Genomic DNA, 26,476 nt, shown 5'->3' on the forward strand with positions numbered 1-26,476 from the left:
CTAGTAATTTTGACATTATTTATGTTTTTATCTCACATTATTATCTTATATATAAAATTCTCGTGTCACAGTTTTCGTTCCCATACTCCTCCGAAACGGCTTGACCGATTCTCATGAAATTTTGTGAGCGTATTGAGTAGGTCTGGGAATCGGCCAACATCTATTTTTCATCCACCTAAATGTTAGGGGTAGTCCACTCCTATTTTTTTTTTTTTATTTTAACGCAAAACAACGTTTGCCGGGACAGCTAGTATATATATATAAATATTGTTTTTCTTTAAAAGTAAATCTATAAATAATTGGTTGTAAAAAAAGCAATATTTTTGTATTAGCTGTGCCCGTAATTTCTTTATCATGGTACTCGGCATAAGAGTATTTTCTCTTTCTCTCTATATTTTTTTTATTTATACCAAGATCGTGGCAATCCAGCATACGGCCCAATTGATAGTAATAGGTTACCTTAGCCTATTTTTTTTAGTATCGTGCATACAGTCAGATGCATATACTGAAAGCTGTTAATTTAAAATTACAAACAGACACATAAATTTTATTTATTTGTATAAATATATTAAATATTTCAGCTAATTCAATTGTGTGATGGACTTATGGCTTCTGGTGCCCATTTGGAGTGCATCGCCGGACTGGAACCCGTGGCCGTAAAGGTGTTCAGCAGTATGGGAAGTAAGTCAAATAAAACAAAAACAGATATATCATCACGACTATTCGCAGATGGAGTAGTCAGAGGTAATGTCCAGTGTCGATGTTGTGGTGAACCTGACATTTGAACATCCCAGCTAGAAATGTACCATGTTAGGTTGATGTACACGCGGTTCCCCCTGAAACCATCGTGATACATTCCTTGTGAATTTGTCCTGATCGGCTAACTGACCGGATCTCATGCTCATCTTATCATCCTCCACTGGTGCCCCGCCAGCGAAATCCGTTAGCACAGTCGGGTGTACCATTCCATTAACATCTATAAAAAAACATGCCCACATTATCTAGATAAATTTTGTATGTAAAAATGTTTAAATACATTATTTCTATACAGTATTTCTGTCAGTAGTCTAGTACACATAACACAATTTTTCTGTAGCTTGAAAATAGATGGCGCTGTGTAAATTATCTCGTTTTACTATTAATGCACTCTGCTCTGTTTAGGTACCAGTGTGTTGGGCAGAATATACTTGAAATTGCCCACATTTGACGGCCTCGGTGGTCTACTGGTTTAGCACACCAGTTTACTTCCGATGGTCGCAGGTTCGATTCCTCAGACGGCACAAACATTTGCATTTATAAGTATGATTGTTTGTATCGGTCTAAGTGTTTTCTATCTATATTATGTATGTATTTACAAAATAAAATGTATCTAAGTATTCTATTAGCTGTCTAATACAGCTGCTTAGCTTGAGAATAGATGGCGTTGTGTAAATCCAGTTTCATTATTAATGCACTCTTCCCGGATTAGGTACCAGCGTGTTGGGCAGAACACAACAGCAGGAGGCGCAAGCAACCAGAGAAGTTCTATTCTACATGTTGCAGAAGACTATGCACCAGCATAAGGTTGGTATTTTTAAACTTTCGTGTTTAATATACATTATTTATATAGATATTTACCTCTCTCGACGTTTCGTACGTTAAATACGTTCATTAAACCTTTATTTGCCATAAAATTATTCGTGTTAAGACTTGGTTAATAATATAAATAATGTATAGGGTTGGTACTTCATGATTACGATGATATATACAAATGAAATGAAAAGTCATTTATTCATGGAGGACATTTTAGACACTTAGCTGTGCCTGCAGTTTCACTCACGTGAAATGTATAGCCTATATGTTATTCTGATGTATTAGCTATATTACTGTAAAGTTTCATCAAAATCCGTTCAGTAGTTTTTGCGTGAAAGAGTAACAAATAAATATCCACCCATACTCATAAACTATAATATTAATTAGCTGATCCCGCGACTTCGTCCGCGTGGAATTTAACTTTATTTTTCTAAAATAAAAGTAGCCTAAGTTACTCCTTATTACATCAGCTACCTGCCAAAAAAAGTTCCATTAAAATCGGTTCAGCCATTTCAGAGATTAGCCAGAACACACATACCGACAGACAAAAATTTAAAAAGTGATTTTTTGGTATATGTACCCTATTTATTTTCATATGCATGCAATAAAAAACGATTGTTTCAATATTAAACAAACAAACAAACAGACACTCCAATTTTATTTCTATGTTTGCAGTTATTTTAAAAACAAATGCAGTGTCAAATTATACAAATTATATTGTTTTTGGTTATATATCTGTCTCTTTCTTGCTCAGGTACTAGACTTAGTATCGTGCGTGCTATCTCTCTCACAAGAGCACCCAGAAAGTTATTACCGCTGGTCAGAGCTAGCCACAGATACTCTACTAAATCTCTTAACACAGAGAACTATAGAAATAGACTCTGCCGAGGCTATATCGTCTCTAGAAAGGTTACTGGACTCGATATATAAAGATGTTCTGTTGGAACCTTCTAGAGTGGAAGTCCTGATGAAAATACTGTTCAAGGCACCACCAGATCAGGTAAGATTTTGTTTTAATAAAATACAATTTAGTACAGCCAAAGCTTGAGTATGTTTTTGCGTTTGTAGTAATGTCGACAGGTAATGAAACCTAAATTAATTAAACTATCAATTACTTTAATAACATTGTAATAAATGAAGATCGTCTCAGTGATCTAGTGGTTTAACACACCGCTTAACTTTCGGTGCACGCGGGTTCCACATTGCTCGCGGGTAGGCACAAACATTCATAATCATGATTGTATCGGTCTGGGTGTTTTCTATGTGTAATATGTATGTATTTGTGAAAATAAATTATATTTAAGTATTTATATCAGTTCTCTCGTACCCATAACACAAGCTCTGCTTATATTGGGACTAGATGATGTTATGTGAATTGTCCAGGGGTGTTAGTTAGTAATCTTTATATATAAAATACCTAGCTTTAGCCCGCGGCTTCACTCGCGTTAATGTATCCCCTTAGGGGTGGAATTTATCAAAATCCTTTCTTAGCGGATGCCTACGTCGTAACATCTACCTGCATGCCAAATTTCAGCCCTATACGTCCAGTGGTATGGGATGGGCGTTGATAGATCACTATGGCAGTCAGTCACCTTCGTGTTATATATACCTTATTTAGATTACGTGTCACGTTGTTTGTCCGCGATGGACTCCTAAACTACTGACCGATTGCAAATTTGATTTGCACATTGTGTGCAATTTGATCCAACATAGTAGATAGGATAGTTTACATCTCAATTTAAAGTCGAAATATTCCAGATATTATTAATTATAGATATAATATTAATATAATATTCAAGAACCTTAGCTACAGCAACGCGTAGTCGGGTCTGCTAGTTCTTGATATCGAGAAAACGTGAAATCTTGAAATTAACGTATATTTTCCTCTTTTACAATAATATTTATTCCGAGATATAAAAAACGTTTTACTTAAGGCATATAAAATATGATTAATTTTGTGACGGTGGCAATAAAAAACACATAACTAATTGCTACAAATAATACGAGAATTGCCTCTAACAATCATGCAGGTGTTAACAATAGGGTATTATTATTAACTAGCTGTGCTCGCGTCTTCGTCTGTGTGAAATTTATCTTTATTTTACTAAAATAAAACAATTTTTCTAAAATAAATGTAGCCTAAGTTACTCATTATTATATCAACTACCTGCCAATAAAAGTCTCGTCCAAATCGGCCCAGCCATTACATAGATTAGCCGGAACAAACAGACAGACAAAAATAGTAAGAATGTTATTTTGGTGTTTATATTCAAATGCATGTAGTAAAAAACACACTCCAATATTTATATGTATATCTATACATTTCTAATATATCTTTCAGCTAACAACACCAACGAAGTCGAAACTCAGATATTTATCAATAATTATGGTATTACTAAGAAAGGTGCTCATACTAATACCGGAAAGTGAGATATTACTGACCATAAACTATTTGAAAGCGAGCAGTCTATCACCGCAATCAATATTCTTCAACGTAAAACCAGATGTCGATCCCCTGAATGTTCAGAATGTTAATGAGAACTGCGCGAACCTGTCGCCAGATGTCGTTCTAGTCAGATTGCTGTTCAAAACATTGACGTACGTGATAATTGAGATGGACGGATGCTATGATGGCTGTGACGGTGCTATATCCGACCTTCAGAAGACTGGTAATAAGGTCGAGAATGACAGATTGTTGTATTCGGTGTGCGTCAATATTATAGTACAAGTGAAACATATGCTGCATTTGACTAGTAAGTAATTTTGATGTCTGTCCGTCCCTATGTATGCTTAAATCTTTAAAACTACGCAACGGATTTTGAATTTTTTTAATAGATAGAGATTCCAGAGGACGCTATATATATATAAAACATGTATACCCGTTTGAATATTTCTTATTACTATAGTCTCTATATTTTTATATAGAAATAGAAATAATCTTTATTCAAATAAACTCATTACAAGCACTTTTGAATAGTCATATTTTGATTCTACCACTCATTCGGAATGCAGATTCATCACAAGAAGAATGAGCAAGAAACTTGTGTGTTGCTCTTTTTAATAGATGTTTTTTTTTTATATATAAATAATTACAGTATAACAAGTAAGAGGCATGCGATAATCAACATAGAAGTCGCTACGCACTCATTATTAATGTAATCAGATAATATTGTCAGTGCTATGGATTTAAAGTTTTTCTATAAAAACATTATTATCGTTAACGAATTCTTCAATTTTATAGTAAGCTTTTTTGCAAAGGATCTGTTTTATTTGACATTTAAATCTTTTTTCTGGCAGATTTATAACAGACTCTGGTATTTTATTGTAAAACCTTACGCAATTGCCATAAAACGAATTACTAACTTTAGCCAAACGACATTTAGGTAAAATCAGTTTGTTATTATATATATAGAAGCTAGAACCTAAGTGGTCTCGGACAGTGCGGTTTCAGAGGTGCTACCTCCCGCGTACACTTAGATTATGGAATGAACTACCTGCCGAGGTTTTCTCACAAGATTACAGCATTGTGTTTTTAAGAAGGGTATATTAAGGGTTCTTAAGGGTCGGCAACGCGCAAGTAACCCTTGGTGTTTCAGGCGTCCATAGGTTACGGTAACCATTTACCATCAGATTGGCCGTATGTTTGTTTGCCACCATAGTAGTTTAAAAAAATGGTATAAAACAAAGTCCCGCCGTTGTCTGTTTGCTTATATCTTTTAAATTATGCAACGGATTTCAATATAATTTTCAGCAATAGGTAGAGTGATTCAAGAGGAAGGTTTATATGTAATTAGCTTTTGCCCGCGGTTTCGCTCGCGTTAATACACTTAGTATGGTTCCAACCCAATATATGGTTCCAATGAGTCTGGTAGGATGAAGAACCAAGAAAACTGTCTGGCAATTTAGGAAACTCAGTTTAATAGTTCTCTCAATAATATTTATAAAGTTCAGCTTTATTAAAATGACGTAAGTTTATTTATAAAATAGTATAGTTTAGGGCGGTCCGGCGGGGGGTTGGAACCACACTAAGTGTCTGGCAATGAGCAGAACAAGTTATAATACTACTACGAACAATATATGAAAGTATGAAGTTTCTTAAAATAACGAATCTGATATGAAACTTTTTACACCTTTGTTACGTGTTACCTGCCAAAGGAACCACGATCCAGGTTTCATGATTGGGGATCGTTCTTACCTGTGTTGGGGACACACATACACGAACTTTCACGTTTACTAATAAGACGTATGTCTGGCCATCGTGGGCTCTTGCTCTATTTGAGTTATATATATTTAGATATACATGCGTGTTATAGTATAGAACAAGCCGAAAAATAAAAAGATTTGGTTCAAATTATATAAACGAGAACGATTAAATTATATAACATAATTTAACTATAGTAATAATATATTGAAATGCTGGAACTTAAGTAGTCTCGGACAGTGAGTTGTCAGAGAACTTCCGCGTACACTTAGATTGTAGAAGGTACGAGTACTACCTGCCTTAAATGCAACGGTGAATTACATTTAAGAGAGGTCGGTCAGCGGTCAGTGGTACTCAGACTCGATGCATTGCGACTAAATGTATATTGTTTTTATTTAGTTAAGTTAAGACTGATGATTTATTACGTTAGTATCAACATTTCTTGACTGGGGATTTTCAAGAAATATTAAGGCTTCTATGTAAAGAAATCGTTGGATTGTCCTGGATGTTTTTGGGGGAAACCTTTGTACAGCAGTGGACGTCTTCCGGGCTGAAATGATTAAGGTTTATGGATCAGCAATGTTTACCTGACACCCCTAGTGTTTCAGGCGTCCATAGACTACGGTAACCGTTTACCATCAGATGGGCCGTATGATTATTTGTCATCATGTTAGTATAAAAAAATCTATAATTTCAGATGGCTGCCTCTTCCCATTAACAGCAAAGACCGCTCAAACTATACTGCATAATGAACAGAGCGGTCTCAATACTGGTCTCTATAGCCCTGATGAGAATATCCCACTGGACCTGCTCAATCTGATCTGCCTGCGCTCAGCACACCGTATACCCCTGCTCACTGTTCACTGGTCGCATCTGTTGATCAGGTATGGTTATTAGCCATGTCGGCCTTGGTAGTGGAGCGATTTAGCACATCGACGGTCGCGGGTTCGGTTCCTCGGACAGTATAAACATTTGTATTAATCAGTAAGATTGATTGTCTGGGTGTTTTCTATATATATTAAGTATATACAATAGAAAAATGTATGTATGTATCTATGTGAGTTGTCTAGTACCCATAACACAAGCTTAGTGTGGGACTAGATGGCGCTGTGTTAATTGTCGTGAGATATTATTATTATGATGCTATCTTATTGTATAAGGCATTTTTTTTTACGATGATAATGGAATGGTGCTCTCGCCTGCGCTAACGGTTTACGCTGGCGGGGCACCAGTGGAGGATGATAAGATGAGCATGAGGTCAGGTCAGTTAGCCCATCGTGACAAATTCACCAAAATTTATCCCGATGGTTTCCATGGGGAACCGCGTGGAAGTCAACCTGACATGGTACATTGCTAGCAATAAGATCATCAGTCCACATTACTAACAATCCTCTTTCCTCCTTGTATAAGGCAATTACTAACTATTCTCATTTTAAAATCAACGGCGAGAGAGGTCAATATCTTTATTAACCTATTAAACACTAAATTTTCAAATAACTAATATTATAAATGCAGAAATATGTCTGTCTTTCTATTTTACGACTGAACGGAACTGAATAAAGTTTGACGTGAACATAGATTGTATCACTAGTACCTACATACATAGCCTATTTTTAATTAAAATTAAAACAAACTATGTCGGGGGATTCAGCTATATTGTACAAATTTATTGCAGGCTGAACTTCTTAACTCACAAGTTCTGGCAGAAACTAATAGGTTTCGCCCGCAATCTGCCTCTTAGAGCAGACAGCGCCGACAAGCAGCTACTACGGGTCGATATATTACAGATAGCTTGCGTGATGGCCTACTGTGAATATTTTGTAAGTTACATATAATTTTTAGAATAGAATAGAATAGAAAATCATTTATTCAAATGAACTTACTTTGAAGCACTTTTGAATAGTCATCACATTTTTTCAATCTACCGCTCATTCAGAAAGCTGTCTCATCACAAGAAGAATGAGCAAGAAACTTGCGTGTTGCAGAATTTTAATTACTCTCTTAACACATACATACAAGCATCTGAAATAAAGGATAGCTTCGGTAGTGTAGCGGTTAAGTACGCCGGCTTACTTCAGATGGTTGCGGGTGCGATTCTTTGTACGGTACAAACATTTGTATTTACGAATATAATTGTTCGTATTGATTTGAGTGTTTCCTATATACATAGGATACATACGTATTTACAAAAATAACATAACGTATTTAACACGTTGACGTTGACGTTGATGCGGTCTGCGTTGAAAAATCTTAAAAACTGCTGAACGGATTTTGATGAAACTTTACAGTAATATAGCTTCTGCATCGGAATAAAACATAGCTATATTTTTGAAATTTACCGCGGGGGAAATCTCGGGCACATGTAGTATATAATAATCAAATATATTTATGTATAACAGGTAGACAATGGATTATCAGAAGTGGTGCACCTGACCTGGCTCCTAGTCAATCGAGGTCATATCCTCATCAGCCAGTACCAGGAGAGTGTGGTGCATAGTCTAATAACCAAGGTACAACAGACGGATAGTGCATCAGGGCTGTTCCTTCAAGCTGTAGCTGCAAGATGCCAGAATTTTTTGAAGGTATATTTTATTTCAGCATCGGTGATATACCGGTTTAGCCTTACTTACGATGGTCGCAAGTTCGATTCCTCGCACGTTACAAACATTTATGATATATAAATGTGAAATGATAGCCGAGTTCAATATGATATATAATCTCAGGACAATTCACACAGCGCCATCTAGTCCCAAGTTAAGCTATCTAAAGCTTGTGTTATGGGTACTAGATAACTGATACAATTACATAGATATTTTTTTTTTCCTAAATACATACATATCATAGAAAACACCCAGACCGATACAAACAATCATACTCATGAATACAAATGTTTGTGCCGTGCGAGGAATCGAACCCGCGACCATCAGACGTAAAGCGATGTGCTAGACCGCTAGACCACCGAGGTCGTCAAATATCAAAATATTCTTGAATATCAATGCCACGCTCAACCACTCCACCAAAGGGGGAAAGGGGATTGTTAGTAATATGGATTGATTATTTTATTGCTAGCAATGTACCATGTCAGGTTGACCTTCACGCGGTCCCTGGAACCCATCGTGACAATTTTTTGGTGAATTTGTCACGATGGGCTAACTGACCTGACCTCATGCTCATCTTATCATCCTCCACTGGCGCCCCGCCAGCGTTAACCGTTAGCGCAGGCGGTTGCACCATTCCATTATCATTAAAAAAAACCACTCCACCGAATCATCTTCAAAGCAATGGTATTTCCGAACTCATACGATATTGAAATATTAAAGAAAAGAGCTTATTCCTTTTTAAAAGGCCGACGACGTACTTGCAATTCCCCTGGTGTTGCGGGTGCTCATGGGGAATCACTCACCATCAGTTGAGCCGTATGCTCGTTTGTCCCCTGTGTTATAATAATATTTATAATCAGACTTATGACAATGTATGTGACTTATGACTTCTGTGTATGTTATGTCTACATTTACTCATAATTCTTGGTACATCCACTTAGGCTTCTACCTCTCTATAAAAATATTAAAGTAAGTGTAGAAATAGTTTTACTCCTTTAATATTTTTAATATAATTAATGTCTTGTTTTCAGGATGAGTTTGCACTGAACGCATATAAAATATTGTCATTGTGCCACGAAAGTCAGTCTGGCGCTTTGATATTCTTTATATGCCGGATTATTGGTAAACAGGAGCCAGCACTAGCTGTGAGGTAAGAATATAACACATTTGTTATACATTTTAACTGTGTTTTAGGAAATATTCATTAATAACTACTGGTAGCCTATTGGGCGAAATTCGACAATAATCAATTTAAATTATAACCTTGAACTTTAAGGTTCTATTGTTAAAACCTATCTTAATCTTATCTTAATAATATTATAAACGCGATAGTTTGTAAGTATGGATGTTTGTTACTCTTTCACGCAAAAACTACTGAACGGATTTTGATGAAACTTTACAATAGGTCATATAGCGTATGCATCAGAATAACATATAGGCAATATTTTTTATTGAAATTTAATGCAGGTACAACTAGTACTTCTATAATCACTGTCAGTCGCGCAGGCAATAAACAAAAGAATATATATGCGTATGTCAAATACATGGTATTTTTATTGATTTGATTTCATTTGTTTCTTATGCATAATTAAAAAAATATTAGTATTCTGCACTCCTTCTCTATAAGTGTGCGAAATTTTATACTTGTCAAATAAGGGGTACAAAGTTTTTACTCCACATGTTAATTCATTTCTCTAGTACATTCCTGCACCACCTACCATTTTATGTCTCCTCTACTCTACCCAAGGGTTATATGGAAGAGATTACTCACGCGATAAGACCGCCTTATGTACCTTATTACTTCTGTTTATATTCTTTGTAATATACCTCTGGTGCAATAAGAGTAAATAAAAAATATTTTGTTATTTTTTTTAGATTCGCTAAATTGGCTATAGACAGATGTTGGATGCTGAAAGAGATGAATGAGGAGAAAATAAACGAACAGTTGTCTAAGGAGGACGTTCAGATTGCGCTCGAGATGCTGCAACGAGATCAGGCGCATGTACGGTAAGTGTAAAGTTATAATAATAGTACCTCTGAATAATTCACACAACTCTATCTAAGCAGAGCTTGTGTTATGGGTACTAGACAACTGATGTAAATGCTTAATTTTTTTTTGTAAATAAATACATAATATATATAGAAAACATCCAAAACTATACAAGCAATCATACAAATGTTTGCATAAAGCGAAGAATCAAACCCGTTACATTTTTTTTAAAACCTGCTTCGGACTGCATGGAGCTGTTGTGGATAATCATCGTTATTATTACGTTTAAAAAAATTGTTTCAGGCATTATTTATATGTGAACGTACATACGTAATAATGTTACCACGTTTTCTTAGTTTTTATTAAGTTCCTTATATAAATAAAAAAGGAATATAACGTGTATTCAGTAGCTTTTTTTTTATATTATTTATTTATTAGCATATAAAACAGATTATAATCAATATAATAATATAATTAGGAGTATGTAGTTCAGTACAAAACTGGATTGTAATGCAACACTATGTATGCCTAAGAGCTAAATTATATAGACGCATTCAATATACGCTAGATAGCTAGATAAGGTTATATAATAAAAAGTAAAATAAATAGAAAATGATATATAACTACGTAATGCAATGAATTATCATGTTAACAGAATTTTATTTAATTTAAAGAAAAACAAATTGGTACAATTTATATATATAAATAAAATTGGAGTGCCTATTGTAATATTGAAATAACAGTTTTTTACTGCATGCATATACTTAATAAATACGGTACATACACCAAAATAACATTTTTTAAATTATCGTCTGTCTGTCTGTTTGTTCCTGCTAATCTCTGAAATGGGTGGGCCGATTTTAACGGGACTTTTTTGCCAGGTAGCTAATGTAATAAGTAGTAACTTAGGCTACCTTTATTTTAGAAAAATTATTTTATTTTAGAAAAATAAAGTATAATTCCACGCGGACGAAGTCACGGGTATAGCTAGTATTAAATATAATTTGTCTCTTTACGGTGGAAATTTAATTTAATTATGTATTTATGTTATAAATATTCTTCTACAGCTACCCATCACTAGTTATGGAACTAAATTCTCTTGCGTCGACATTTTTCGCACTTTCTCCACTGGACTTGTCGCAAGATCGTGCTATTAACCCGCAGTACATCTCCACGACAAGTGTCGATGCCAACTGGCTAGCGAATCTGGTGAAAAGCAGGTAATTTTTTACTCTGTACTCTATTACTGTACGTACAGTTATTAATATTTTATTAGTTAAAATTATAGTGTTACGTCACATCAATATCGGTAATATTTACCCCTATCACCTGTCACAGCTAATCACGTTGATAGTAGCAATTTCAGAAATTTTTAGCTACCCCTACCATCTGTCTGTGACAGGTGACTTGTCACATTTTGTTTGAGTAAGAAAACCATGAAATATACCTATATTTCATGGTTTTCTTACTCAAACAAAATCTATATCCAAGGATATATATATATCCTTGGAACCTTCCAAGGATACCTATATTTCATGGTTTTCTTGCTCGAACCTTGTAATTTCTACGACTCCTTGTTATATATATAAGGGTAAATAATACCTTTATTTACCATTAAATTTTTAAAACCCGAATATCTGTATTAATAATGTGTACTAAACGCGAATGATATACAGATGCTGCCAAAAAGATCCTACAACCCGCAAGCTGACCAATCAAAACGAGCTCGCACTTCTTATGTGGAATCTGTCTGAAGAAGAACTGACAACTGTCACGTCGTGTCCCGAGTTTGACAGGAAAATACTAAGTCCCTGCTTCAAGATATCCACAGATAATTATATTAGGGAGTTCCTAAACGTTGTCTCTGTTCATGAGTCGAAGGAGATAGAGAAAGATCGCATGAAGGAACACCGAGAGGCGATGAAAATAAAAGAGGATGTGACGACCTCAATCGATAGCAACAAACTCAATGTTGCGAACACGTTGCACGTATTCAAGAAGAGCGATAGCAAAGAGTCGAAATCGCAGTTCTTCATACCAATTAGAGATAACGAGAATGCGAAAGAGAACTTTGGCCATCTGGAGTTGACAGAAGAAGAGACAGAGTTGATATTACCAGAGCTGTCGGGATTATACCGAGCGGCTGTCGCGACTTTTGACAAGTGTTTGACAGATGTCATCAGGTTGTTCCCGAAACAAAACCGTCCGTTGAGCCAATCGGAGAATTTCAATTTGAACGTAGAACAATCTATAGACAGGTACACGCGTAGATGTCATCAGGTGTTTCAAGACAAACTGTTCTATCAGGAGTATATCACATTGCACACGATTCTGACTGGTTACCTCGACGCTCTGCGTCGATTAATCGGCACAATCGACGAAATCGATTGTGATTTACTGGACAAGTCTATCGATAACATTCTACCGGGTAGTTTGGCGAAAAATATAGCGATATTCTCAGTAATGTCTCTCCAGTATTTGTCGTTTTTGATAAAAAACAAGCAGATTGTTGAGAGTCCGATAAACAATGACGTATCGTTTCGAACTCCGGATGTAACAGAAAATATTGTGATAGACAATGTAATATTGATAACAGTGGATAATGTTGCGAAGGCGTTGAGCTTTCAAGAGGTATGGACAGAATTGAACATGAGCAATATGAATAAAACTCAGTCCACGATAAGCTGTCTGTATGCAGTTGTGAAATATTTAGTGAAGGTAACATTCTTAACTTCTTTCTTTGGTCTTTATAATATAAGTTTAAATAATAGTTAAAATTGGTGCTAGTCGTAGTTTGTATTTGCATATTTAAACTTAAATGTAATAATAATAATAATAATAAATCCATTTATTGCCAATATCAGTATTCGATGGTCCGCGTGGAGGACATCTAGTCTACTAATAGGGTCATTAGTCATTACTATCCCTTCCATTTACGAGGAAGGTGTGTAAAAAGTATAATAGTTTTTTCGATCAGCAAGATTCGAACTTTCTTTTCTCTTTATTTATTTAGGAACTTAGGATCACTATAGTGCGCAGGTTAACTGCATTTTAGTTTTTAAATGAATTACGTACCTACATATTTTATATATTACAAACTTTAGAGGCCCTAGTCGGGACAGACCAGTAGACGAAGCTCTCGTTTCTAAATACTATAATTTAAAATCATAAAGTTACACATTTATACATATTTAATATGATTGGCAATAGGTACAAACTCAGCTATTGCTGGACTGATGGGCGTCCAGCGCTGGTTTTCAGTTTGTACCTACGCAGCCGTACCTAATCACACGTGCTAGATAACCATACCACAACATAATGAAATAAAAATTTAACAAATTAATACATAAATAATAATAATATCCACACGGATACACACGTGACATGCATGCAACGCATGTGTATCTACACAAAAAAAATCGCATTTTATGTCCAGATTTGTCGCCACTATCCAAGGGCTGTCGCTGTCTATCTAATATAATTTTCCTTAAAGAATTTTTAAATTTTAGCGGTATTAAATAAATATTATAATATATATAACGGTATTCAGTAAATGTAAAGTTACAACAATTATTTAAAAAAAAATGTAAAGTTACAACAATTATTTAAAAGAGCCTGTTGCTCTTTCTCGTTCATCGTTCTTGTGATGAGACAGCTTTCTGAATGAGCGATAGATTAAAAAATATGGCTATTCAAAATTCGACTATATCTCAACGGATAAGATGAAACTTTTCAGTAATACAGCTTATGATACATCAGAATAACACATAGGGTATATTTTATATTGAAATTTAACGCTGGTCAAATCGCGGACACAGCTAGTAGTACATATATTTATATGAAGATATACTATTTTGTCACCAGGATTCGAAGCCCCTAGTGTTGAATCATTACATTCAAACCCAAGACACCGGTCCAACCTCTGATATGATTGTAATCGGGAATAAGTTGGTCACTCTCATTGGTTATTGGGAGCAGAATTTCTATACGAAACCAAGCAGCGTCATGGGAAAGTGTTATGTCAAACATATTGAGAGATTACTTGTGAGTTTGTCTCGGTAAGTCTTCACATGTCTTCTATTTCTTAATAATAACTTCTAACCCTAGACAATTCTCTCAAAATCGGTACAGTAGTTTGGGAGACACTATGCCATAGACACGCTAAACTTACTTAACACCGTATTCTTTATTTATATTAAACACAAAAGGGTTATAAAGAACTACCGTTCTCTTTGTGTTGGGGTTTAAAAATATTGTCTTGTCTTATTGTCTATCTTGTCCAAAAAAAAAACAACAAAAAATTCCGAGCAAAGCTCTGTCATCCAGGTGCAGTGTATATTACTTACAACGATTATTTAAAAGAGCAACACACAAGTTTCTTGCTCATTCTTCTTGTGATGAGACAGCTCTCCGAACGAGTGGTAGATAAAAAACAAATTGTTATGACTATTCAAAAGTGCTTAAATTAAGTTTATTTGAATAAATTATTTTCTATTCTATTCTTTTCTATTCTGTTAAATAAAAAAATCATTTTTTAGCCTCGATATAGTCAGCAACATAGCCTTAATTCCGCCAATAGCCTGGTCATCAGTAGAAGTTTCATCGAAGAAGGAGTTACCTTTGAAGATTGATCTACCCCTCCAAGCATTGCAGGATATGGATATATTGGAAGCATTTCTATTCAGGTAATTTAAAACTATTTAACAATCCTTTAAATTTGTTGATATATTCACACCAGTCGGAGACTTCTAACAAAGTTGCTTAGATACCTTACTTTACTGTCTTCAGATCTGATGGTTTAGATTTGACAGTTAAATTACAGGGTAATAGGTGTATGATATCCTAGTCCCTCGGAATGGCAACATTAGGCGTATCATGGGTTTTACATGATCACGTTCTGTCTGCTGTACTGTTTATTTATTTATTTATTTATTTATGTCAGGCTATTAGGCCCGTATTATAAATACCTTATAGACTAACATACGTATTAAAAAATATTATTAAATTAATGTATTGAAATTGTCTGTGTTTATATATATATATATATATATAAGCGACGGTTGCCACTTAACATCTAGTGTAGGCCCAATAGCTTGTTGGGCAAACTATTTGGAAAAAAATTAAAAAAAAAAAATTGTTTTGTTATATATATACACTGTCTGCAGTTTTTCCCTGAACGTCCCTATGGTTGCGGGTAAAAAAGCCCCTCCGATCGATCTCCCGTTCAATTCAAACGGGGATCGAAATTACGACGACCCGAGCCGAGTTTCAGTCCGGCATGAGTTGACTTTCCGGCGCTCCATAAGTCCTTCCGCGGGTTTAGAGAGCCATTTGCACCCGTCCTCTATCGTTCGGTGAAATTGTAAAGGCCAGTTGCAGTCAACACCATTAGTATAGTTCGAAGAAGAAATGGTAGAAAATACGGTAATATTGTGTAAATTAAAGTTATATGAATAAATAATGTCCGTTTAAATTTATAGAGTAAACCTAATTGGATGGTCATCCAAAAAGCAGTTCGAAGAAATATGGGTAGGTCTTCTTGGTGCATTACAAGGCAACGGAACTCACTGGGCGATACGGGGCATTACTGAGTTGCTCATCAGTACTATACCCAAAGTACGCACTAAGGGGATATTACACGTACCCAGATCGCGGGTACATGTCAGTAATGGGTACGTATTTAAGTAGTAAATAGTACATTTATGTATTACATAATGCATTTATGTAGTACATAGTGCTTTTATGTAGTATATAGTATATTTAAGTAGTACATGGTACATTTATGTATTACATAATGCATTTATGTAGCACATAGTACATTTAAGTAGTACATAGTTCATTTAGGTGGTAGCTCGTACCTCTCTGCCACATGATGGACACGGCATCTACATGTTGTATCCATGGAATGCTAAGAAGTTTGCCTCTCTAACTTGACAGAAGACTGTATACATTCTTAGAATGGAAGAGAAAGCATGACGAAAGGTGATCTGTTACGAATGAATAGAGTAGAAGAAAAATGTCAGAATGGTATTATTTGAAATTAAGATAGAGACGCATAAAACAGCATACCGTCATGACATTATATTGAATATTATAATATTATTAGTACCGCCAACAACTTATTTATTTATTTTTTATTTAAATAACTTTAATGCACGTCATACACAGGTAAAAAGTACATATGGCGGACTTAACACTTAGTGGTATTTTCTACCAGTCAACCATGAGTTGTGCAGAGATAAGTTGCTGGCGGTGCAAACAATATTATAATAACTTATCTCTGCACAAATCATGGTTGATTGGTAGAAAATACCACTAAGTGTTAAGTCCGCCATATGTACTTTTTACTTATGTATGACGTGCATTAAAGTTATATAAATAAAACTAAATCAACATTTATAGTTAGTACTAGATGGCGCTGTGTGAATTGTCCTGAGATATTATTATTTTAGGATGCAAATACTTCGCAATATAGTCGCCGGCACGTCTGCGTACAAGTTGTTCGAATGCGTAAACTTAGAACGCATACCGCTGCAGAGCGACGGTCTCGAAGGTTACCACTACCCGCAGTTCAACGCTGAATACTTAAAGTTAGCTTCTGGTATGTATAATCATCATCATCACTATAATAATGCACCATCATCGTCATCGTCGTCATCATCACCCTCATCATCATCATCACCCTCGTCATTATCATCATCATTATGCACCATCAAGTATATTTTTATTAATTAGTGGTCGCCCAATAGTCAAAATTTGTTCAAAGATCTGACCAGTAGTAACAATTAAACAAAATATATCGGTGTGTGTGTGTCTTTCTTTTTCTTTCTTTCTTTCTTTCTTTCTTTCAAATACATGAATATTTTATTAATTAAAATAATATATAATTTAGAAGTAAATAGATTTAATGTTAAAGTTAACACATTTGTGGTACATAGTCTTAGTACTTCTATTTCTTTTAAAGATATAGTCGATGGGGGCTCATACAAAGTTCGTCAAGAAATGAAACGCATAAAGAAGAACAGAGAAGTGGATGTGAATAGCTGTCTACAGATCCTGATGGATGTCACCACACAGATGTTGGACCCGAAGGTAATAAATTATATCATACATTAATAATCACAATACAACAATTGTATGGTCTTCAAGAATACCTTGTTTTATGACAAACTGAATATTCAACATTTAAAACACAATCTATCTCTATATTTAGGAATCAGATCGTTCTACATTTATAACTGAATATTGATCGTTTAAATTAAAACAAAATCCATCGTTATATTTAGAAATCAGACGGTTCTAAATTTAAAAATAATTCAACATATTTTTAATTCATTTCTCTATGTACTTGTCTCATCTTTATTCTAAATTTAAAAATATTTTTTGATTCATAAAATGTAAGATAAAATGTTTGTTTTTTCTTTTGAATAGAAAACAACATAATTGTATTATTATTGATATATGTAGTATATATTTACTATACATATATATAACTTAATGCTGTGTAACATCTACGGCTTGCATTTGATGCGGGCTGGTGATGTTGGTGTTGGATTTAGACATTGCTTATCTAGTGCTGTGAGGGTATTTGTATATCAGGTTGACGTCTATTTTGGATTTTGTTGCGGCGATTTCAGTATGGTGTTTAGCGTTATGCCGTTGATTTTATAGATAGCAGTGCTGAGTGGGTAGCGTGGTGGTGGTGATTACAATGCTGATATTGGTGGTGGTGCTTAAGGAGGCGGTGTTTGTGGTGTTGGTGGTGGTAGAGATATTGGCATTGATGGAGATGGTGATATTAGTAGCCGGTGGTAATGGTGATGTTGGCGATGATGTTGGTTTTTGGTTTTTAATAACGGTTACAAGGTAAAAGTCACAGGCGGGTGCGGTGGTGGTGTAGATGGTGTCGATGGTAACGGTGATGGTGGTGGTGTCACGTGATACCGGCGATGGCGTAGGCGGTGCTGGTGGCGGTGGTGGTGTGTCACGTGGTCGTGTTGCAGGCGGGGGCGGGCGCGGCGGCGCGCGTGGTGCTGGTGGCGGGCGTGCCGCACGCCGGCGCGGCGTTCTCTGAGGCGGGCCAGTGGTGCTGGGCGGGCGGGGTGCTGCTGTGGCTGGCGGCGGACCCCCACGCGGCGCTCACCCAGTACTCGGCGGCGGCGCGCGCGCTGCTGCTCGCGCTCTCCACCTGCCTCTGCGTGCTGGACGGCGTCGAGGGGCTCCAGGTATGGCACGTTTGCTACACAAATTCCTAGACCGCACTGACGTTTCCCATCCTATCGATCTCCTATCTCATTCGAACTGGCATCGAAGTTACGAAGACCAAAGCCTCAAAGGTCGACTTCGGCTTTGGCTCGAAGGACACCTATCGGTGTCCTCAGACTAAAGTGGTATCCCTCGGTTAGAGATTGGCCTTCAGCTCCGTAAGTTCATAATGTGGCGTCTGCACTCGTTTCCATTTTTTTATAGTACGATGATGCCAAACCAGTATACGTCCGATTTGATTGTGAACACGCCCTAAAATACATAACACATGTAAAAAACAACCCGAGCGATACAAAGAATCACTCTCTCTCTCTACTCATAAATACAAACGTTTGTATTGTGCTAAAATCCAATTTTCGGTCGTTAGAAGTACATGGGAAACTGCATACTACACCACTAAAGTATATATTCCCACAAAATTCCTAAAAAAAGTATTTCTGTACAATATTTTTTAAAAGAGCAACAATTAAAGTATCAGCTTCTTCTTGTTATGAACTTGCGTTCCGAATGATATTCTATTATTTTTATAATAATAATAATAATAATAATTTATTCTGCATCATAGTACAAAGTAAAAATATGAAAAACATAAAAAAAAAAGATATCGCTATGAGCTGAAAGGGTCTCCACTCAGCTGGTGCCGCAGTGTGTCACTGCAGCGCTGTTTATCAGTGGAGCCACTCGAAAAAACGAAATAGCATTCTTGATGATGTATTATTGACTTATAATATATATTAAGTTTGTTTGAATAAATCCTCCAGGAATTGTCAACGGTGCATCAAAAACTGTTGAAATCATTAACATCGAGTTACGCGCCGCTACGGCAGGCTGCACTCCAGGGTTGTCTCCTACAATTGAGCAGTAAACCGGCGGTCGCGCCGCCTGGAGTACCGAATCCATTTCAAGAATTGGTCACCAAACTGAACGTTGTTGTTGTGAGGCATTACTTGCTTCCGAATAACGAGTAAGTCTTTTGTATATTTTATCGAGTTATGTGTTATTTTGGGGAAGTCTATTTAATTACTTTACTGCTAATTCTTCTTCTTTTTGTCGATTTCTCAAGACCGAGGGTTGTGATCAACAGGTATACTTCCTCCCACAAAATTATAATAAAATATGTATATATATATATATATATATATATGTTTAATTTTAAATAAAATAAGACTATATATATATCTATATATATAAAATTCTCGTGTCACAGTTTTCGTTCCCATACTCCTCCGAAACGGCTTGACCGATTCTCATGAAATTTTGTGAGCGTATTGAGTAGGTCTGAGAATCGGCCAACATCTATTTTTCATCCCCCTAAATGTTAGGGGTAGTCCACCCCTAAATTTTTTTTTATTTTAACGCAAAACAACGTTTGTCGGGACAGCTAGTATATATATAAATCCTGCATTTTTGAATTCCATTTAAAAATATTAATAATGATGACTTGTTGTCTCGCTAAGACAAGTATATCACCCCATCAAAGGGAGAATACTAAAATGTATATAGAATAATAATAAAAATAACAACTGTTACCCGTAACTCTAAATTATAATAATGAATAATTTGGAGAACATAAAATGAAGAAATAATACTTTTTTTTTTGATACTGCAATAAATAATTTAAATAATAATAATTCCCCTGGGCAATTCTCACAACGCCATCTAGTCCCAAGGTATGCATAGCTTATATTATATATTGTAATTAGTAATCAACTGATATATAAAAAATTTATAATATACATAGAAAACACCTAGACCGATACAAACAATCATACTCATGAATACAAATGTTTGTAACGTGCGAGAAATTGAACGCGACACGGGAAACCTCAGAATCGCCGTGGAACCATAGAAGCTTAAAAATAAATAAATATTTATTTCAGAATTTCACTATACGAACAAAGTCTGTACTGGACGGTGCTGTTCGCGCTGGTGGAACTCGGCCATCCAGATCTGATCAACTTGGCTGTGGATTTTGTGCTGAAACACCCCAGGCATTACTGTGCGGACCTCGTTGTTAAGGTGTGCCTACACTTGTAATATTTCTGTCAACACTCTACACCCTTCCATTAGTACCTCCCCTGATAACAGATTTAAGTTCAGTGTAAAGTCAGTCCACGTTACGACTCCGCGTCGAATGTACGCGTTACTAATAAGCCATGCAGCGTACTATACAATGGTAACATTATATAATGTAAGATTATCCTACTATATACTATATAGATTATACTAAAAAGAACGTGTATAAAATATATTTATATTATATAATTATATATATAGTTAATACCTGGATGCACTGCTTTATACACCTTAAAATACTCTTTACTTATTTTATTCTAAATTACTCCTAAGTACTTCTTTTAACTCTTGTCCCCACTTGAACTAACTTAACGCTCTCTCTCTGGGGGAAAAGGGTTTTTTTTTTACGGATGATAATGGGATGGTGCACCCGCCTGCGCTATCGGTTTACGCTGGCGGGGCACCAGTGGAAGATGATAAGATGAGAATGAGGTCATGTCAGTTAGCCCATCGCGACAAATTCACCAGGAATTTAACACGATGGTTTCCAGGGGGAACCGCGTGGAGGTCGACCTGACATGGTACATTGCTAGCAATGGGGTTATCAATCCACATTACTAACAATCCCCTTCCCCCCGGGAAAAGGGGGTTTGTTAGTCCATGGTCAGGTCGACCTCCACGCAATTCCCCCTGGAAACCACCGTGATCAATTCCTGATGAATTTGTCACGATGGGCTAACTGGCCGGACCTCATGTTCATCTTATCATCCTCCACTGGTGCCCCGCCAGCGTAAACCGTTAGCGCAGGCGGGAGCACCATTCCATTATCATCCACAAAAAAAAGGCTCTCTCTCTCTCTCTATGGCTCATGTCTCTCCCGTAACGCATCATTCTCTCTCATTCACACCATACTCCATTATATGCATATAACTTAATATTACATATGTATATTATTATCACAGGGCATATGTACGACGATTCGTCAACAAGTCCTACCTAAGGATCTGAAGAATACCATAATAGAGAAATTGTTGGACAACATGGAGAATTACTGCGAACACCACGCGGTGCAAGTACTGATGGTGCATTTGTTCTCAGGTGAGATTATAACAATGTGATTAGACAATGTACGCACTGCTACCAAAAAATTGTAGGGGAAGAAACTACGGTATGTTACAAAATGTAAGGGTGCCTGTGTCTGTATGCTCCTGAGGGTTTCTTGTACTCCTTAACACGGGCCAGCATCCAGGGGATATGTTTACTAGATTTCACTTAGCTTTTTCACTCGGTTTGTAATAAAATTTTATTATACTAGATGAAAACCCGGCTTCGCTCGGGTAGATATTTCTGTAGTCATCGGTTCTCAAAGAATATTAAGTAAGCAAGGCATAGATACGTAAAGCTTCGTTCATTGTGTTTAATAAATACTATAGGCAATAATAAGTGCAAAAGTATTTATACAAACGATTTCTATTTTAAATCAACATTCAAAATAAATTAACAAAACATATAACTTTTAAGGTTTATTCTCTGTTAACAGTTTGTTTGTTACTGTCATTAGAATTAAACGAAATACTCCATAATCCGAATTTTGCGGATATATCCGTTGTCGACTCGAAATCAATATTTTTTATGTTTTGTTATTCACTTAAAGTTTCGTTCGAGTCTACCGTACTCCTTGACGAAATTATTAATATAGATATGCGCGCGAGTTGAAGGCCGAGACGGTCCGTTCAGTCCCGTAAGGGGCGAAAGTGACGGGTGACACTAACTAACGGGCTCTAATATAATAATCAGTAATTTGTTTAAAATAATAAGAAATTTGTTTAATATAATAAGACATTTGTTTAAAATAATAAGAAATTTGTTTAAAATAATAAGAAATTTGTTTATAATAAATATTTTTCACAGCTGACAATAAACTACTGAGTCCTAAACTCACATCGGACGTATCAAACATGGACCCAGACGTACTAATGAGCTCTATGGAACGCATTACTCTCCTCTACAAGAGTCTACGTCAAGTCAAAAACAAGGAGAGCAAGACACTCATCACGTCAGCCATGAAGTACTTCCTGAGAGAGACTCTACCACCCGCGGCGACGTTGAGCAGAGTCGTAATAGAGTTTCTGGAGAGTTGCAAAGATGCTGAGAGGGTAAAGCTAGGTGTTATAAGTGATAGAGAGAGATGGATAGAGAGTGCTGTTTTGAATGCGCAGATCGTTTTTGAGGTTAGTTTTTTAAGTTCCTAGTAATTGGTAGTTTTATGTATGTTATTAACATGTTAAGAGACGGAAACCCCACCTAGGCGGCTCAGTACAGATTACTGCCAATAATATCTCTTGTCGAGCCCGTGTTAGGCCATGCCGTTCTCGTATCGGTTTATACAGCCACGAAAAGAGCTGTTCACGGACCATTTCGCTATAATTCGTCTATAACAGACGCATAGGCCCAATATATATATATATATTATATTAACATTTTAATGTAATCTAGGTTTTTACTCTTGAAAGTTAATAGAGAATTATAAAAAACGTTTACAATGTCGTACAAGCGGGCGAGCTGTCATAGTATGTTATAATAATAATCCTGGACAATTCACACAACGCCATCTAGTCTAAAACTAAGCAGAGCTTGTGTAATGAGTACTAGACAATATAAATTACGTACATAATATTAATATAATATTCAATCTCTAATACTTCCGCATATTGACTATGCCGACGTGTGTCTTACCAATCTTACCCAAGAACAGTTGAATAAGTTAGATCGTTTACTTAATAACTGTATCCGGTTCATCTTTGGACTACGTAAATATGACCACGTATCTAAATTTCGATCCCAATTAAAATGGTTAAATATTCGTAACCGCAGAAACTTGCGCATCCTATGTTCTCTCTTTACTATCATCTATGACACTTCCTCTCCCTTATATTTGAAAGACAAATTCCAGTTCATTAGTGACTCCCATGCTCTTAATCTTCGTTCGGTCCACACCCTTCTTCTCTCAACTCCTTCACACCATTCTGGATTTATGTCTAATTCATTCACTGTCACTGCTATTAGTCTTTGGAATAGATTGCCTGTAGCCCTGCGCAAAGCACAGAGTAAGCCTGTTTTCAAACGGAAAATTTTTGATTATCTCTTGAATGAACAAAACGGTTCTTAATTATCTATTGTTGTCATAATATATATGTAAATTTCTCTTTTTTTTTAATTTTATTGGTGTATAAAATTTTATTGGTGTATCATTATTATGTATATATTTATATTTATGTATGTATATTTGTAATTATTTTTAAGAAAACCTATTTACCTATGTTAGGTAAAATTATAGGTTAGTCCTTTCCCACCACTGCCCATCAACCGCTTTCTGTTCTTACCTAATGGTTAGCTGGTAGAGAATGCCATATGGCATTAAGCTCGCCAAATTGTACAATTTTTAAAAGTGCAATAAATAAAAGTAGAATAAATAAATAAAAAAAAATATACATAGAAAACACCCATAGTAGTACAAACATACATACTCAATAGTAGTAGTATAAACATATTATACTCAAAAATACAAATGTTTGTACCGTGCGAGGAATCGAACCAGCGACCATCGGAATTAGGACGGTGTTCTAAATCGCTAGACCACCGAGGCCGTCAATATATTTATGTTTTAAAAGCACATTTCTTGCTGCAGGTGTTTGAAACAGCAGTATCTCAAGACCAACTGCCGGTTCTAAGTGGTTGGATCTTCGAAGCGTTATGCCACTTACTGAACGAGAAAGTATCCGCTACTCTACTCCCCTATTGTGTTACAACATTACTGGTTTCAGCCAGTTCGAACCAGTTCATACGGAAAGTATCACCGCTATGTTATAGCCTGCTCAGATCTGGTTTCCACAAGGCGGTGGATAAAGAAATCGCTTGGGGTATATTCCGGAATTTCCTGACGAACAGTGAGGACACCGTGTCGTTTACGGATAGAAGGTTGATGTGCGTGGTGTCCACACATTCTGATTTCACCGCACCTCAATTGGAGAGATTGAAGGAGTTATGTGATAAGAATCAGTGCTTGGAAGATGTTTTGCATTGTCTAAACTTGTAGGTTTAGGACGCTTGGAAACGATTGACTAGTCAGTATTATAACTGATTACACTTAAAGACGTAGAATAGTAGGAATCGTGATTGTTTTATACCACAGTGGCAATGTACATGAACTGTGGTAAAAGTTATTGTTTGTTCATAAATCAAATACGATGCATCAAATGTTTCGTTAGTAATGTTTAGATTATCGACTTCAAAATTGAACCCTACCGCAAATTAATAAAGTAAAAAATGGATTGACTTGTACATAACACATAGCGCCATTTGCTTCCAAAATAAATAATACTATTTGTAATTTTTGTAAATAACATATTGCAGTTCTATATAAAAATATGTATTCGAGAATCCGAATATTTTATTGTCCGGGAATTGAACCCGTTTTTGTAGGAATAAAAGGGCGTATTTTAATATATTAGATTACCAAAGTGGTTGAAATAGTTGAGAAATAAATATAATTTGTTTTATGGTTAAAAAGAGACGGTAGTATATCTTCATGAATGAATTTGAATCTTATGCTACTGAGATTGGGTGGGTATAAGACTCCCTCCAGGTCTTTTGAATAAGGCCCTTATGCGCGATAAGTTCCAACAGACAGACACTGGTCATCCGGACAGCCTTAGGGGGTGAAGGTGAAGACCTAGAGGCGAACCCTTTTGCCTCGCCATTGACCCTGAAGACAACAGGCCCCAGGGTCAAAATCTCTTATCTTCTTATCTGCGAAGGAGGCAATTATTAGACTCGGACACTATAGTCCCATCTGTGAGAAATCCTGTAATAAAATAATAAATAAATAACCCTGGACAATTAACACAGCGTCATCTAGTCCCACGGTAACTTGTGTTATGGATACTAGACAACTGATATAAATACTTATATATATATTTTTAATACATACATAATATACATAGAAAACATCCTGACCGATAGAAACAATCATACTCATGAATACAAATGTTTGAACCCTCGACCATTGTAAGTCAAGCGGTGTGCTTAACCACTATGCCACCGAAGCTGTCAATTAGTCTCACAGATAGGGCATTAATGTCATTATAACACCGTTGTTGGGCGGGTTACTAGTCTAACTAAATGGTAGGGACATAACAAATTGATTAAAATAAATATACAACAATTATAATAAACTTATCTAACTTAAGAAGTCAGGTCAGACCCGGATGACTTATATAATAAAGCTTATTACTAGATGGCGCCACTAAAAATATTAGTAGTAGCAATGCGGTAGTTATTCCACAGATAGTAAAAAGTAGTTAAAAAAGTGCACAGCACGTGAAATATTTTTTGACATTTACATTAGAAGAAATTGTAACATAAGAAGCTGTCACTCTAGCGTCAGTGAAAATATTATATTTATTACAGAAATATGTAGAGTGGCTTTTAAATTAAATTTATATAAAGTCTTGTTTAGACCGATTTAGTAATTCGGTCGAGTGAATAATTTTATTAATATAGTTAGAAGGGTTTTAACACGAATAATTTTATGGTAAATAGAGGTATTTACGTTTCTCGACGTTTCGACTAGGCTGCACTAGCCGTGGTCACCACTTTAACTATATTAATAATGTATACTGTATGTTTAATGTGTCTTGAAATGAATAAATTTTTGCCCTTCTACAATCAACCTCGAAATTTTAATAACAATATTATTTGGCAAAACAATTGCCGGGTCAGCTAGTATACCTCGATATAAATATACCTCGATTCACATATGTCCTAATTTAT

At 35.8% G+C, this 26,476-nt stretch overlaps 1 protein-coding gene across 1 annotated transcript in view; it reads left to right on the forward strand.

Annotated features, from left to right (window-relative positions):
- Positions 1-25,124, forward strand: part of LOC131845483 (huntingtin) — a 61,753-nt gene extending 36,629 nt beyond the window's left edge. The window contains exons 22-43 of the mRNA XM_059194547.1: positions 582-681; positions 1,469-1,563; positions 2,327-2,572; positions 3,914-4,325; positions 6,471-6,657; positions 7,449-7,593; positions 8,173-8,355; positions 9,405-9,523; positions 10,249-10,380; positions 11,431-11,583; positions 12,040-13,081; positions 14,228-14,421; positions 14,902-15,048; positions 15,844-16,035; positions 16,816-16,964; positions 17,328-17,455; positions 18,367-18,588; positions 19,390-19,592; positions 20,509-20,647; positions 21,607-21,742; positions 22,556-22,875; positions 24,333-25,124. Of these exons, the coding sequence (XP_059050530.1) occupies positions 582-681; positions 1,469-1,563; positions 2,327-2,572; positions 3,914-4,325; positions 6,471-6,657; positions 7,449-7,593; positions 8,173-8,355; positions 9,405-9,523; positions 10,249-10,380; positions 11,431-11,583; positions 12,040-13,081; positions 14,228-14,421; positions 14,902-15,048; positions 15,844-16,035; positions 16,816-16,964; positions 17,328-17,455; positions 18,367-18,588; positions 19,390-19,592; positions 20,509-20,647; positions 21,607-21,742; positions 22,556-22,875; positions 24,333-24,740 (5,052 nt within the window). The 3' untranslated portion in view covers positions 24,741-25,124. The remainder of the gene's footprint in view (positions 1-581; positions 682-1,468; positions 1,564-2,326; positions 2,573-3,913; positions 4,326-6,470; positions 6,658-7,448; positions 7,594-8,172; positions 8,356-9,404; positions 9,524-10,248; positions 10,381-11,430; positions 11,584-12,039; positions 13,082-14,227; positions 14,422-14,901; positions 15,049-15,843; positions 16,036-16,815; positions 16,965-17,327; positions 17,456-18,366; positions 18,589-19,389; positions 19,593-20,508; positions 20,648-21,606; positions 21,743-22,555; positions 22,876-24,332) is intronic.
- The last annotated feature ends 1,352 nt before the right edge of the window (positions 25,125-26,476 follow it).

This window comes from Achroia grisella, unplaced genomic scaffold (assembly GCF_030625045.1).
Source record: "Achroia grisella isolate CSIRO2021 unplaced genomic scaffold, CSIRO_AGI_Agris_v1 utg474, whole genome shotgun sequence".
Lineage (NCBI taxonomy): Eukaryota > Metazoa > Arthropoda > Insecta > Lepidoptera > Pyralidae > Achroia > Achroia grisella.